The 16,150-nt window shown below is 35.2% G+C and overlaps 1 protein-coding gene across 3 annotated transcripts in view; it reads right to left on the reverse strand.

The window, feature by feature from the left end:
• Positions 1 to 16,150, reverse strand: part of RPS6KA3 (ribosomal protein S6 kinase, 90kDa, polypeptide 3) — a 103,487-nt gene that overhangs the window by 65,506 nt on the left and 21,831 nt on the right. For 2 of the 3 annotated variants that reach the window (XM_012730335.1, XM_004689903.2), the window contains exon 2: positions 8,638 to 8,694. In XM_012730335.1, the coding sequence (XP_012585789.1) occupies positions 8,638 to 8,694 (57 nt within the window). Of the gene's footprint in view, positions 1 to 8,637; positions 8,695 to 14,325; positions 14,363 to 15,346; positions 15,441 to 16,150 lie in introns of all 3 variants that reach the window. The other variant, XM_012730336.1, reaches the window with a different exon arrangement.

The following is a 16,150-nucleotide window of genomic DNA, read 5'->3' on the forward strand; positions in this document are numbered from 1 at the left end:
GAGGTAAATCCCTTCACCTACCTTTACTGGGCATTTACTGTCTGTCACCTACAGACAGGACATTTACTGTCTGCACTTAATCAATTTTTAAAAATATTTTATTTTATTTTTAAATTTATTTATGCATACAAGAACTAGGGTACAGGCCAGAGGTGCGGGGAGTGAGAAGATTCACCAGAGACAGAGTAGGGAGCAGAACAGTCAGACAGATCTATTGAAATACACTGCTGTGGTGAGCAGTGGGCGAGACAGGAGAGCTGTGCTGTGCTTTGTGGGTTAGCTTCCTGGCTGGGGATCGAACTCATGCCACAGTGGCTGGCAATAGCTTGATAATGCTGAGACTTTAACCCCTGTACTACCAGGGAGGCCCTCACTTTTATCTTTTTAAATCAACTTTATCACTACAACTTTTAAAAAGCTTTCTCTAATTCTAGACAGTCACACATGTGACTATGATACATACAAGAGTTGCAAAGACTGATTTGATAAATAGCAGTGTTTAGGACTGTAGTAAGATAATATTTACAAAGTTGATGTTATGAGCATGGTTATTCAAAATAAACAATGATGGGAACAGAAGGGTCAAAGGATCAATTTCATACCAAAATACCAAATTCAGTTTACAATTTTGTACAAGGCCAGGTCCCAAAATCACTGGATTGATTCTAGTCCTTAAGGGGTGAACAGTGTGAGAGAGCAGGATCAGCTTTTAGAAGGAAGACAAGAAAAAGAACATTTTGGGGCTTATACTTTGTGTTAGGTATTTACTTCCTGTAATTCTTAAGCCTTAGAACATTTTCCTGGTCCTCTAAGAACCGTTAAGAGAATTATTTCCCCACTAAGTAAGAATCTGCTTTAATGATTCTTGGATGACTAAGGAGAGCTCATCCATCATGACTCGTTATTTCTTGAGCATGAATTACAAAGAGTATGAAGTCTTCTGGCCAGCTGAGAAAGGGTTGAAAATTCCAAAGTCCCAGAAGCTATCATGGCTTGAGGTGCTATGTAGTACTCTACCTTCTCTCTCTACAACCCCACAGGAGTAAAAAAAAAAAAAAAAAAACCACCAGCAAATCTCTCCATCAGGGAAGGGAGAACAAAGGAAAGGACACCAGCTGGAACAAGTTAATTGGTGAGAAATACAACTAATTATACATAAATAAAGATTAATAAGCAAATATTCCTGCAGAAGAGAGATGCAAGAAAGTGATCACTCTTATATTCTGGTACGTAACAATTTCATTAGATAAAATTTCTTATATTTTATGAGACACATGAAAGAAAGGTTTTTAGCTCTAGTCATAAAGACAGGAAAGGAATCAATCTTTAGAAAGCAAAAGAAAGGAACATGGCATTAAAATTCCATTAGGGGCTCTCCCTGGTGGTGCAGAGGGTTAAAGCACAGCACTAAGAAGCTAAAGCCACTTCAGCATGAGTTCAATCCCCGCCTGCCCCGGAGGTGACCACATGGCGCGGCAGACCTCTCCTGATGCGCCCGCTGCTCCCTCAGCAGTGTATTTCCTCAGTCGTCCTGCTCTGCTCCCCACTCTGTCTCTGGTGAAGCCCTCACCCCCTGCACCTGTGGCCTGCATACCCCAGTATGCACAAATAAATAAATCTTTTAAAAAATTCCATTAGATGGCAGAGAAGTGGATCTAGGATGTGGGAAGAAGGCAGACTGCAGGACAAAAAACAAAGACAGGAAATGATGAGGTGTGGAGAAGAGAAAAATCCAGTCAGGACAAAATGGCTCCACCACAAGTAGAAACTTAGGGGATATGTTCAAGAGTTACCACTGGGGCAGTTCCGAATGAAAATACTTTATTGTTTAAAACAAATTTGGACTATCAGTTTTGTTTAAATTTATCTACTTCTCACACATCTAATCTCTCCTGCCTTTTTAGTGTTTGTTTAAACCACTTTCCCATGAAAAATCCTTTCCTCCAAATATTGGCATTACCTTAATATCCTTTACCAATTCTTCAAAACTGGTTAATTTTCATGTTGGATGTGAATTTTTACCTGATCACACTGTAGCAACTACTTTTATTTGAAATTCTACTTAGCATAAATTTTTACCAAAGGCTAAGGGATCAAATAGTGTTTCAAAGCTTATAATAAAACATCCTTGGTCTCTTTTCAGCTCTTTTCCTCGCTCCCTCTGGTGTTTACCTCTACATGACACATAACAACCTTATACTGCTTTCTTTTGATTCATCAATTTCAGACATTACTTTAGAATTCTTATTACACATGACTTAGCACTCACCACAAATTTTAGTTAAATCATTCTTTACAATTATTAAAATCATGTAAACAATGGTTATGGTTGAGGTAAGGAATATACTGTAGATACAGTTCTTGTGTACAACTTTTGTTTTTCCTTAACTTTAGTTTTTTTAATTTACTTTCTTTGCTACTATCTGAAACTGTGACTTTTCAATACTCGAACCTATCAGCTAATCCGTCCTTTTTTCCCTTTGGAGACTGCTTTCCTGGAATCACTGCTTCAATCTGGATTGAGTACTTTAAAATTTACTGAATGAAACAGTTTTCTAAAGCATCCTTTATTCATCATAATGGAAAGGAACTTTTTTTGGTCGTTGCTGTAAATGCTGGATCCTTTGTTGCCTGAAACCTACGTCTCTTCTTAGTTAGTAACCCTCTAATGTTGACCGAACCCTTTTCTAGTAATTTTCTAAGAACAGGTATATGTCTGAAATTTCACAAAGCATTTTCACAAAGCATTTCAAAGGCTTTGGTCATATCTTTTAATTTCCAATGCTGAAATATCTATTATTCTTATACCCACTCCTTTAACTATGGCATTAAAAAAAAAAACCTCTAAAAGCTTGTCTTAAAAGTTCACTAGGTTGCTACAACAGAATACCACAGACTGAGTGACTTGTAACAGAACAGAAATGGATTTCTCTCAGTTTCTGAAACTGGCAACTTGAAGTTTAAAAGTCAATGGCAGGCCCTCCCTGGTGGTGCAGCGGGTTAAAGCACAGCACTGAGAATCTGAGGCCACTTCTGCATGAGTTCTATTCCCGCCTGCCGCCTGCCCCGGAGGAGACCGCATGGCGCGGCAGACCTCTCCTGGCCCGCCCGCTGCTTCCCTCAGCAGATAGATCTGCCTGTTCTGCTCCCCACTCTGTCTCTGGTGAAGCCTCTCACTGCCCCTGAGCCTCTGGCCTGTACCCCAGTTCTGTATGCACAAATAAATAAATAAATCTTAAAAAAAAAAAAAGTCAATGGCAGACCCAGTGTCTAGGGAGATCCTGTTTCCTGGTTCAGACTGCTGTTTTTTTTTTTTTTTTGCTGTGTCTTCATATGGCATATAGCAAAAGGAGAAAAGAAGGTCTCTGGAGTTTCTTTCTATAAAAGAACCCTTTTATAAAAGGTCATTAGTTTCAGTCACGAGGGCTCTGCCTTCTTAACCTAATCACTTTCTGACGGCCACACCTGCAAATAATCCGACTGGGAATTAGGCTTCAACATATGCATTGGCGGGGGGCATACAAAAATTCAGTATATAGTAAAAACTTTCAAGAGTTTTCTCTTTATCCCTGCTGTTCTGATATTTCAAAATAATGGTCCTTCTGCAGAGCAAGGTATTTTTTATATTGATAGGCTTTCAGAGAGATGTTTTATTGTGGACATGGCACTAACAAATGGACCACATAACCTGAACCTTGTCAACTAGTAGATTTTCTTCTAGGTTAACTGACCAAGTCATCAGCCTTTACAAAGAGGCTCTTCCAAATGTCAGAATCTGAAGGTCTTTTATAAAGGACTGTTTCATTATTTCAGAGAAGGTGACACTCTCCTGCCTTTAGAATATGGATGTAGTTGTGGCTGGGTAAGGGAGAGTCATGTCACTTGTCAATAGTAGGCTTTTACTTGACTATCTCTGTTCCAGTAAAGTGCCTCCCCTTGCTGCCTGAGGTGCCCCATATCTGAAGATCTTCTGGCTTATTTTTCTCTATGAAATACTTCTGTCTCTTCTAGGAGGAGTGGAGAAGAGTGGAGGCGCTTTAAGTCAATGTCTGTTTTCTGTCCAGTACCATACTTTCACTCTTCATAGTACCTGGTGAGTTCATTCTTGAGTCCTTTGGGAGCTTTAGGGGCCATGACTAAGGATTGCTTTCATTGGTATAACCCTTCAAAAGCACTTTGGTCTATTTGTTACATCTCCTTTATCTGCTTTTCTTATTAACAATATTTTCATTCAAATTATAGAAGTTTTCTAATTTCAAAGACCAAGTTTCAGTTTCGCATTCTCATTGTGCTGGGTGATACTTTCCCAAAGAGGGCAAAAGCAAATTTATCTTCCCATTTTGAAACTGCAAGTTTCCCTTATATGCTTTTGTACCTAACAGTTTAGCAGAATTCTTGGCACTTAAGAGACATTCATTAAATACTTGGTTAGCAAATGATTAGATGTAGTCAGAGTACAGACTAAGTTGCTGTAACAGATAAGAGCCCAAATTGCAATGGTTCAAGCAAGTAAGTGCCTATTTTTCTCTCATGGAGCAGTTCATAGTTAAGAGAGGTGACTTATGCTGAAAAGGTGTTAGGAAACCGGCCTTTTATGTTGTTATTCTCCACCCATTCTATGGTCATGTCATGTTCAAACAGGCTTATCATCACATTCTGTTTTCTAGCCCATGGAAAATGGGCCAATGACGCTAGAGTAATCCTGCCAGTTGAGAAACTACCTATTACAATTTCTATGGGCAGGAATATGGATCAACAAACATACAAACTTGGAAGCAGATCCTGCTCCAGTCAAGGTTCAGATGAGACTCTAGCCCTGGCCAACTCTTGGACGGCAGTCTGTGAGAGATCCTGAATCAAAACCAGTTAAGCTGTGCCCAGATTCCTGGCCATTAGAAGTTGTGAGATAATGAATGTGTGTTGTGTTAAGCTACTAAATTTGGGTCAATTTGTTATGTATCAAATAGATAACTAATACATCTCAACTTCCACTATCAGTAATTGACAAGAGGAACACTTTGTATATCAAAGGTAAATACAATTTAAAAGTATAAGGCTAATATACTAATCCTTGGAAATTAATACCACTGAAGAAATATTTAGTAGTATGTTTTTGTCTTATAAACTTAATTATTATCATGTGTGATGATTTGCTCAACAACTTTACCCACATTTCTGGTAATATCTCAGCCCAACCTTTCTAACCTATCTCTAAATGCAGTTTTCTTTAAGACGTAAATGTTACTAATGCTGGGAGTACTTGGAAGGAAAGTGTGAGCCATAGAGAGGATACAATATCTACAGGTTTTCCTTTCAAAGGAATTGTTACAGAAAGAAAACAGAGTAGCTGATGGCAAAAGAAAAAAAATATTAACACCTACTGGTTGTTTTTACATTTGCTTAAATGTAAATCAATTTATATTATAGAAAATGAAGTAAAAGCCTCAAATGGTTTGAGAGGGGCAGAAATTTAGAACAAATCTCAAGGTATCCTTAGGCAATAAGCCCCAATTCTGGGTCCCTGTTCTCACCAAAGCTTCATTCATCCATTTTATTAACATTTAAGGTATTGGGCACTAGATATAAAACAAGGAGTGGGTCAGACACTGCATCATGAAATTCACTGGTTAGTAGGAAATATAGACAAGTAAAAAGCAATGGAATCCAGTGAGGTGTTGCCACTTAGGGTACAAAGAGTGCTATCCCAGCACAAAGGGAAAACAATTCAGCTGGAAGTGTCGGGAAGAAGTCTCAGTTGAAATAGTATCTAAACTTGGACCTGAAGGATGATTCAGGAATTGACTGGAAGCAGGTAGTAAGGGAAGAACAGTCTGAGAGAGAGAATATGATCCATAAAGGCTCAGAAACAAGAGAGCCTGACAGTCATTTCACTGGAATGATTAAATTTTCAGACAGAGCTATGTGGCTAGAGATGATGTGTGTGTGTGTGTGTGGGGGGGGGGGTGTATAAAAAGCTTCATATACAAGGCCTGATAGGTCATGTCATAGAATTTAGAGTTAAATGAAGCACAAAACTATTGAAGATTTTACACAGAAGAGTACAATGATCTCACTCTTCAATCACTGACACAAAATTCATGGCAATTTGATTTTTGAAGTTAAGTTTCCCAAGCATATAGAAATGCTCAACTTCTTTTATATACTATACTAAGCAGATGGAAGACACAGCAGAAAAAAATCTCACTTAAAATATAAAATGCCAATAAATTATCTTAATAAGAACTAAATATAAGAAACCATGAAGTTTTGATATAGAAAAGAATATTGAAATAAAGAATGTTCTTGGATGTGAAGACTATCTTATACTTTTCTTCATGTTAATCTGTAAATTTAATGCAATTTTGATAAAATTCAAATAAAATTATTTTTTCAGAGTACTTTTGACAATTTGTAAGTTCATCAGGAAGATTAAATGCATAAGATGTATAATTTTGAAAAATAAAAATGTGGCAGGGTTTGCCTTGTCACATATAAAATCACCTAATAAAAGCTACAGTAACTGAAAAATGTATGTACAGTCCAAGCATTCAGGGATGCTGTAGGTTGAATTGTGGGTTTCAAAAGGTATATTCAAGGTCTTATCTCCAATATCTGTAAATATAGTATTATTTCAAAACAAGTTCTTTGCAGATTAATGAAGTTAAGATGAGATCGTACTAGAATAAGGTAGGCCCAAATCCAGTGACGGGTATCTTTATGAGAACAGAGAAATGTGGACACACAAAAACACCAGGAGTACACCATGTGACAATGTAAGTAAAGGTCGGAATGATGTGCCTACAAGCCAAAAAATGCCAAAGACCACTGGCAGCCATCAGAACATGGAAGAGCAAAGAAGGGTCTCCTCCAGTCTCCAGTGAGAGTGTAGTTCTAACCACATTTTGATTTCTAGCTGCTATTCTAGAGAGAATATAAATCTGTTGTGTGAAGCCAACCAGTCTGTGGGGATTGGTTAGAGCAGCTGTATGAAACTGAACACAAGGGTTACATGGCCATTTTATACAATAATAAAGAGGGATTGCCAATGAATGACAAAAGAATGAATTTTATTTATTCAGTAAGTAAGGATCAGGATAAAAGGCTATCTAGTTAGATTTCTAGGTCAAGATTCTAAGTAGATCACAAAACTAAATGAAAAAAATGCAAAACCCCACAAACCCATTAAAGTGGTAAGTCAAAATTAAGAGGATACAAATGTTACAAAAATAGGGTGAAAATATATGCAAGGTATATTATGGACAGGAGTTAAGGAAGACATAAAAATATCGTATAAACTTAAAAGAGATAAGTAACCTAAAAGAAAACTGGGCAAACACAAAAATACAAAGTCAAGAAGGCATGGATACTCAACTTCATTAATAATGAAATGATATGCAAATTAAACAAGCAAAGTATTTAATTTGAGCAAAGTGGCTCAAATTAAAAATAATTTCTAATAATATCCATTGCTGAACAGGGTGTGGTTAAACATTCTCATATGGTAAATTTTTTACAACCTCTTGGTTTGGGGCGATTTACCCATATCTACTGACATTTAAATGTCATACACCTTTTTCCAGCACATCCTTTTCAAAGACTATATCCTCCTAAAATACAAGTTCATGAAAATAACATTTTTAATGTTTTGTTTTTTTTTTTGTTTTATGCCTGTTCATCAAACAGAACACCATGCAGCAACTTAAGAAGGAGGTATTACTAGGGACCAGGGGTGTCTGGGATCCAGAAAACAAAACAAAGCAAAATAACAGAACTGTATGTACTGTCGTAAAATGGTCCATACATTAAATAAAAAGAGCAAGTTGCAAAATAAACATGTATTTTAAAAATAATTAGTCTTATATACAAAAGAAAAATAAGACAGTAACCAAGCTGCTAGCAACTGCTTTCTTGATTATATGCCACACACTCATATAAGTCATATTTTTCGTGATTATATCCACAAACTGGTGCAGATGTTGGAGATTCAGGTATGAACAAAAAAAAAGATGAAGAGATGGTAACACTTTTTTCTATGTTAAATAATTCTGTAAAGTATGATCCTTAATGTATTTGTCTCTTAACAAATAATTTTTAGTTTGATTTAAAAATAAAGCTTTAATGTACTAATGAAAACTTTTCAAAATATAAGGCAATTTGTTTTGTCATTCTCTTAAATGCTCTTACCTAACAGTTTTTAAAAATATCACTGGTGTATTCAAGAAAATCTTTTGGTAAAACTAATGTGAAAGCACTAAAAATATTTAGTATAGAACAATTTGCTTTGCTCAGTTTAAAATAAGAACACTTAATGGGCCCTCCCTGGTGGCACAGCGGGTTAAAGCACTGCACTAAGAAACTAGAGCCACTTCAGCATGGGTTCGATCCCCGCCAGCCCCGGGGGTGACCACCTGGCGCGGGGGACCTCTCCTGGCCTGCCCGCTGCTCTCCTCAGCAGTGTACTTCATCGATCTGCCTGTTCTGCTCCCCACTCTGTCTCTGGTGAAGCCTCTCACTGTCCCTGTGCCTCTGGTCTGTGCCCCAATTCTGTATGAACAAATAAATAAACCTTAAAAAAAACACTTAAATTTTATGATATTTGATCTATCTATATACCTCATAATACACTATTTTACTTACAGTTTGTGGATTAATCTCCTCCTCTCCCATAGGTTCATCCATAATTTGCTGTCCATTCTGTGAAAAGCACAGCAAGTAAAAAGTTACTAAAACAGATCTCACATCAGTTAAAGTTAAATGAGGCAGACAAAACTAAGTCATATAGGAATATTTTCATCCTTAAAGGATTCTAGTAAGTAAACAATCACCATATAAGTATGCAGTTGCCAATTTGCAATAGGTTGTGCTTCAAAAGTTAATATGTAAATCAATGATTTGAAACTATGAAGACATTTTCCATAAAAAATAATGAGAGATTACCATGCCAAGTAAGCCCTTGAGTTTAATAGTTAAATGCATTAAAAATGGTCTTATTTAAACCTCAACAAACATTTAAAATTCTATGGCAAATACATTCTAAATTCCAACTCCATTGATAATTAATCAGGGTAACTGATTAATTATTTCAGGGGAAAATAAAGTTAGCTCATTTACAACAAAATAAATTCTGATGGATTAAACATATTTAAATCTCAAAAATAAAATTATACAAGAATTAGAGGGAAATATAGGTGAATAATACTTATGGGGTAAGGAGGCTGAAAAATCATAAAAGGGGAAAAAAAAAAACCATTTGAACCTAGGAAAAGTTTAAAATTTCTCTTGCCAGACACAAAAGATAAAACACAAATTGACTACAAAAAAGTAAAAGCAACATATGACAAAGGGCTGGTATCCTCAACACATAAAGAGCCTTGGTTTACAAACCTGTAAGGGAAAATGATGAACCTCAACAGAAATGAGCAATATGGGAAAAAAAATTCAGGCTCAGTACTAATCAAAGAAATGCATTTAACCAAAAGACACCTTTTGCCTTTCAAACTGGTAATGGTCTACAGAAAAAATAACACCCAGCACTACTGTGGGTATGGGGAAAGAACACTCAAAATAGACTGTTGAAGAAAGTGTAAATCAGCACAACCTTTCAGGAAAGCAATCTAAGTCTGTATTTTTTAAAAAGACACATGAAACTTTGAAATGTCCAACATTTCTACTGCCATTTTTTTAAGTGGCCAAGTGTACGAAGATGTATGTATAAGAACATTCACCATAAATTTTCCCCCAAAACAACTCCAAACTGGAAACCTGAATTCCTAACAAGAGACTAATTAACTATAATATGGTACATCCATAAAATGGAATATTATGCAGTCATTAAAAAGGATGAGAGATGTAAATTTATTGACATGGAAAGACAGTCACATGTAGTAAGTGAAAAAGCAGTTTACAAAACAGTATGGATTGTATGGTCCCATTTTAAATAAATATATACATGCTTCAATGTATATATTTGTATGGGAAAAACTCTGGAAGGATATACATCAACATGCTAACAGTGGCTATCTCTGGGTGGTATATTTTAGACAATTTAGATTTTGTTTTTTATTATTTGATTTTTAATGTGTCTACAATGCCTATGATAAATATGCATTATTTGTGTAATTAAAACAAAAGCAAACAAAGTCAGGAACACATCATGTCTTTTCTAGTTCTCTCATTGGAAAAAGGAATAGATGTCCCTAACCATTTGTTAATTCCACATATGTACATGGACCTAAGCTGTCTTCAGATCGTTATCAACTGGGAAATAAAAGGCAGTCCACTCATTAACCCCATATCTCACATGAGGTTGCTGCTCTGGAATTTGTAGTTTTGTCTCTACTCTCCCCATTACTATTTATCCATTCACCCATCCATTTCATTTCATTCATGCTTTGCTCTAGGCACCAATATAGAGATGAAAGGTTAAAGTATGGCCCCATTCTGGCGAATCTCTATGTCCCACATAAAGGACACCTTTCATTTTCACTCACTCACAGAGGATAGTTTTTGGTTAGGTAATGCTATACAATATTGCAAAGCACAGAAATAGTGCTAAAACACAAAATGGGGAAAGGAAGGAGACAGGTACAAAATGTTAATTTTCCTAAGACATTTTCAGAGGGTATAATATTGCCTATTACTGTGGTAAAGATACTCAAATAACTCTAGGATACATCTTTCCCTAAAAAGCCATTTATTCAACTGACTACTGATTGCTTTTGCCCTAATATCCCAGTTTTTAAGAACTAGCTTAAGAATTAGCTTTTAAGCACACTGGCATTGGAGTCAGACATCTAGATTCGAATTTCTGCTTACACTACTAATTATGAAGCCTTGGACAAGTTATTTAAACTAGCTAAGCTTTAGTTTCTTCCTATTCAGAGAGGATTAAAATGAGCTTCCAAGAACTGCTGTGAAGACTACATGAAATAAAACCCTAAATATAGTGCCTGGCAGTTAGTAAACAGTAAATCCTACGGATTTTCATTATGACCAAAATTTAAGTACCCCATATGTGGACCATCAATCAGCTACTTTTCATATTTGTGTTATCTTAGCAAATGGTACCATTGACCATTGTTCATCTAGCAGCTGAAAATAAATTTTATCATGAATTGTACACACAGTTCTTTTTCTATGACACAGATTTGCTCAATGGCTCTTGATTATTTGGCTTTTAGAACCCTTGGTCTAACTAGAGCTATACTTGGATTTTCCATGAGAGTACTGCTTTAACCATCTGTTCCTCGTGGCTTTCAATGTATGCTAAGCAAGAATCACAACTTACAACTTACTTTTAAGGGAAACTGGTAGAGCAGAAACAGTACTAAATTTGGAATTGGTAGACCAGGTATAGAAGTCCTAGGTCCTGCCACTTAAAAGCTTTATGATTTTGGACAACTGAAACTTCCCTTTAGTCTATTTATTACTTTATCTGTTCAAAATGGGAATACTTGCCCTGTCTGCCCAAAGGGTTATTTGTTAGGCTAAAAATGGAGTTAGCTCACAAGAAACTACTTTCCATACTGTAAAGACATGTACCAATGCAAGTTACTACTAAGATGAGGTCGCTTCATGAGGAAAAGCTAGTACTGCATAAAGTCCTTTGAATCTGAGAATAAAAACAAGATTGGCAAGGGATCTTGAAAGTCTTTTCTTCCAAACACATATGTTTCAATTATTTCTATCCCACTGTTACTTGTATTTGAACTACAGGAACTATCTCATCAGGCAGCATACTGCATGATTTCAAAAAAAGCACTGGATCCTACCTAAAAAATCTTGTCATATGGCAGCTCTCCTATGAGAAAGTTCCTTTAAGAGTTTCACTAAATAAACATGGTTAACTATTTAATTAGTAAAGAAAGTAAATCTACAGCTAGAAATACCAACTATAATTCAAGTTCCTTCAAACAGGACAAAACCATCCTCTTTTTCTGAACATGCATCCAATTCATCTTAAAGGATGCAATGCAATTAACATTCTAACCATCATATGATCAATACAGAGTAAAGGGCATCACATCTCTCATTCTAAATGTCATACAGTTCACACATACATTTTTGTTTGGAATGCCCACAACACACTGTTGACTTGCACTGTTGGCTGTTGATTAAATCCTTGTCTTCTTCATTTACACTGCAGTTAAGCACCACAGCCTCTATCCTATACCTGTTGTTACTTAGTCCCATGAATAAAGCTTGTTTAAATTTTTAAATTTTTTTTTCAGTTCCGATCTACTGCTATAGTATCTATAGACTGGACTCCAAATCTGCTAACAACCCCTTCACTATTTTCAGCTTCACATCATGCATAAATTTTACAATATATTTTCTTTTCTGAACTCACTCAGCTAATTAATAGCAGTAGTCTAGAAAATAATCTAAGGGGAAAAAAACCCAAGTGAAGCATGATCTAAAGGTATTTTATTTTATACTTTTTACAAAAATACTACTTCCTTTCTGAGTTTAGTACAGATTTAAATTTTTGAAGAATTTAATTTTTAAAGTGGGAAAACATGAAAGCCAATAAGGCTACTATAAAAGTCACCTTTATTTCAAGAAACCTTTATATTGTTTCATCAAAACAAGAATTCAAATGTTACGTATTAGCAATGAGCATGAAGTTACTGCTGAAGTTAAGAGTTTCCCTTTTGAAAAATGATTCTGCTTCATTAGAGACTGGGATAGGTGGCCCGCCCATCAGTCTGACTCAGTATTGCACTTTCTGTAGTTCTAAAAATTAAAGGGCTAATACCTATTAAGCAAGAAAACTTGTTTCTCTAATTTTAAGAAACAAATAAAAAAGTGATTTGAAGCTTACTAGTACTTGGTTTCAACCCTATCTCTGTCACTACTGTAGTTTACCTAACTTTCGGTAAGTTTCTAAGTATTTTGAGGCTCAGTTTCTTCATTTGTGAGATGTATATAATAGCTGCCTCACACATACATATAAAAACTGCCTTGTAATTACAAGGATCCACCTAGGGACAGTAGGTGCTTAGTAAATGCTAGCTCTGTACCCTCTGCTGCCTCAACTTATTGTGTAATATTTACATTTCTATAGTTCTGTTCTGAAGATGTAATGCAATGAAGAAGTACAGGAGAGTGTTGAGATACTTGTTTCACCAGTTACTATGGCCAATTTCCAGCCAAGCAGGGTGGCAAAGATCATTCATGTGAAGTACATTTTTATACAATGTGGCTAAAGAGTGTGTATGGACAAAAAAGAAGTTTAACAGTGAAGCAAATGTATTTATCCTCTCTCATCCCACCATAATGCCTTCTAGGAAAAAATTAAAGAGCTTGGCAGATTGTGCATATGCAAATATTATGTGAAATACTAGAAAAGGTTAGGAAATGCTAATCATGCTTTGCTAGTCTGAAATGTGTAAAAGTAAAAAATTAGAATAACCTACAATATGGGTCACAAAAGACCAAATCAGAAAAAGGAGACTGTTAGTTTGAGTTTTAGCAGAATTGTTTTCAAACTAATTTTCTAGGCTATAGCATAAAATTATCACTTAACATCACCTTCTAAGTTCAAAGAGGATGAACAATTCAGATTAATAATTCTGAACCAAGGTGTCAGGACTTCTAGAGTATTCCCAAGCATTTTAAGAAAAAATCTGAAATGTTAAAAATAAGATTTTTTCACCACTTAAAAAATCATTTTTAAGTTATCCTACTGAACAGATTGTGTTGGTGTAAGGGCATATTACAACCATGCACATATATAGGCTGCCGTTTGAGATCTCTGAAGAAAGTGCAAGTTAAGAAAGAAAACATGCTTTTGAGTCCAGCAGGAAATCATCATCTACCAGAATATTTAAAATTAAAAAATGGTCCGTGACTGATAAATGCTACCTTGAATTTATAGTAGGACATACCATCTCCTGATAATCTCCTCCTAGAAATCAAATGTACCTATGAATGCTGGGAGAAAAAGAATTCCTCAGAGAAAACAACAACCTGAAATAACCGGAAAAGGAGGAAAAGAAAGGATCAAGAGTCCTAGGGTAATAACTTGGAGACCCAGATTGTAGGAATGAGCAAGGACCACATTTTTTTTTTAAACCATCTTCAAGTTTTCCCAAGTATAGCTGCCTTCCAAACTCCTTTATATCAGCAGTGGTTTTCCTACCAAAAGTGTATGCAACGGGAATTCCATGAAGGTGCTGAGGATGAGGCTTTAGAAACCTCTCTCAAACTTCAGTTAAGTACCATCAAATTGTTCAAAATCCAAAGAATCTTCTATGCAATCACATCGAAACAATAAGAAACAAGCATTTTATATTCTTAATAAGGAATGTATATAATCCTTACCAATGTGACAGGATTAAGAATCAGCTCCTCATTTATCCTAAGGAAATATCAGAGATGTGCATAAAGACTTATGTACAGTGATATTCATCATACTCATTATACTGTAAAATAGAAAACAGTCTAAATGACCAACAGGGGACTGGTTAAGTAAATCATAAGACATCTATTCATATGTAGGAATATTATGCAATGGTTAAAATCAGGGCCTCAAAGAAAAATTAATGATGCAAAAATATGCTTGTAATATATATATAATTAAAAAGGATATAAAACTACATAGTACAAACCCATTTACACCCCTCCCCCAACATGTGTGCATGTAACTTGGCAAAACATATATAAAATCTTATCAGTAGTTACCTGGGTCATAGAATTTTCTTCTTTGTACTATATTTTCAAAATTATATACATTTATTGTGTATTATTTTTATAAAGAACAATAAATGTAATTTGAAAAAGGTTTATTTCTAGTTATGATGTCCTCATGCCCACTTTGCTATTCCTCTAGCAACTAAAGGCCTGTTAGTACTCAAGACTGTTCGATTTTCTAGACTAGGGGAGGTATGACCTTTGGTTATATCTACATTTAAATTTAAGAGGACCCTTTCAGGATTGTTTTTTTCTTTCTGGTCCTATGGTTGTGGCCTCAAAAAACAGATTCATTTTAATGGGCTTGAATCCACCTTGTGGTTTTTGGAGTGTACCCCTAAAGGGAATTCTGCATATGAAACAAGAGTATGTTGAGATAAGAATAAAGAAATGAAAACACAGTAGCCAAAATTAAATCTGCATTGTGAATAGCAAGTATTAGAATTGACACTACAGAAAACAGAATCCATGCCACAAAGGACAAACTTGAGTAAATGAAAAAAAAAAAGAAAAGATTAAAAACTATGGAGGACAGACGTAGAAATAATCTATGAGTAACAGATGTTCCTTAAAAAAACAAAACAAAACAAAAAAAACAGAGCAGTTTAATCAATCAAAAGTACAAAAACTTTCCAGTTCTGAAAAAAAATACCTGAGACTGGAGACTGAGAAGGTTCAACAGAGATCATCAACACCAAGACATGTCCTGGCAAATGTTTTTAAATTTCAAGGATAAAGATATAATCCTATAAGCATACAAGCAGAAAAAAATAGGTTATTTTCAAAGGAACTAAAAGCAGATTGACCTCAGATTTCTCCTCTGCAACAATAAAATGCCAGAAGACAATGAAGTATTAACTTTAGAGAGTTGAAGGGGGAAAGTTATCTAAGAATTTTATACCTTGTCCTAACTTTTCATATACAAAGGTTATAGAAAATTATACTTAGATTTGCAAAGTCTTAAAAAAATTTCACCACTTGGTCGCATCTTTTTCAACAAATTGTTCAAAAGTATGTCTTAGACCATCAAAAGAGAATCAAAATAAGAACTCAAGAATACTGAAGTAGAAAAGAACTGATAAAGTACTGATACCAACTTATTATGTAGAAATAACTGAACAAAATTATTAACCTCACTAAAAGAAAAAGGGTCAACAGTAAAGAACAAATAATTGATACAGTATATAAACAATACAAAATCTTAGAAAGTCGAAGGTAAGATTTGTCACCTCAGGTTAAATTACTGTGGATTCAAAGTAAAAAAGGTAATGGAAAGGAGAAACAAAGATTTTAGATTCTCTGTCTTTCCTAAAAGGATACGTAAAAACCACTATTTTTAGCAATTAGCTAATTTATATAAATTTGGACTATCTTGAAATACCATATAGTAGCGAAGAATTTTATTTTTTATTGCAGTGCAAATTACTAGAGAAGATAATAGCTATCTAAAGTACTA

This window comes from Condylura cristata, unplaced genomic scaffold (assembly GCF_000260355.1).
Source record: "Condylura cristata isolate star-nosed mole 26May11 unplaced genomic scaffold, ConCri1.0 scaffold00027, whole genome shotgun sequence".
Taxonomy (NCBI): Eukaryota; Metazoa; Chordata; class Mammalia; order Eulipotyphla; family Talpidae; genus Condylura; species Condylura cristata.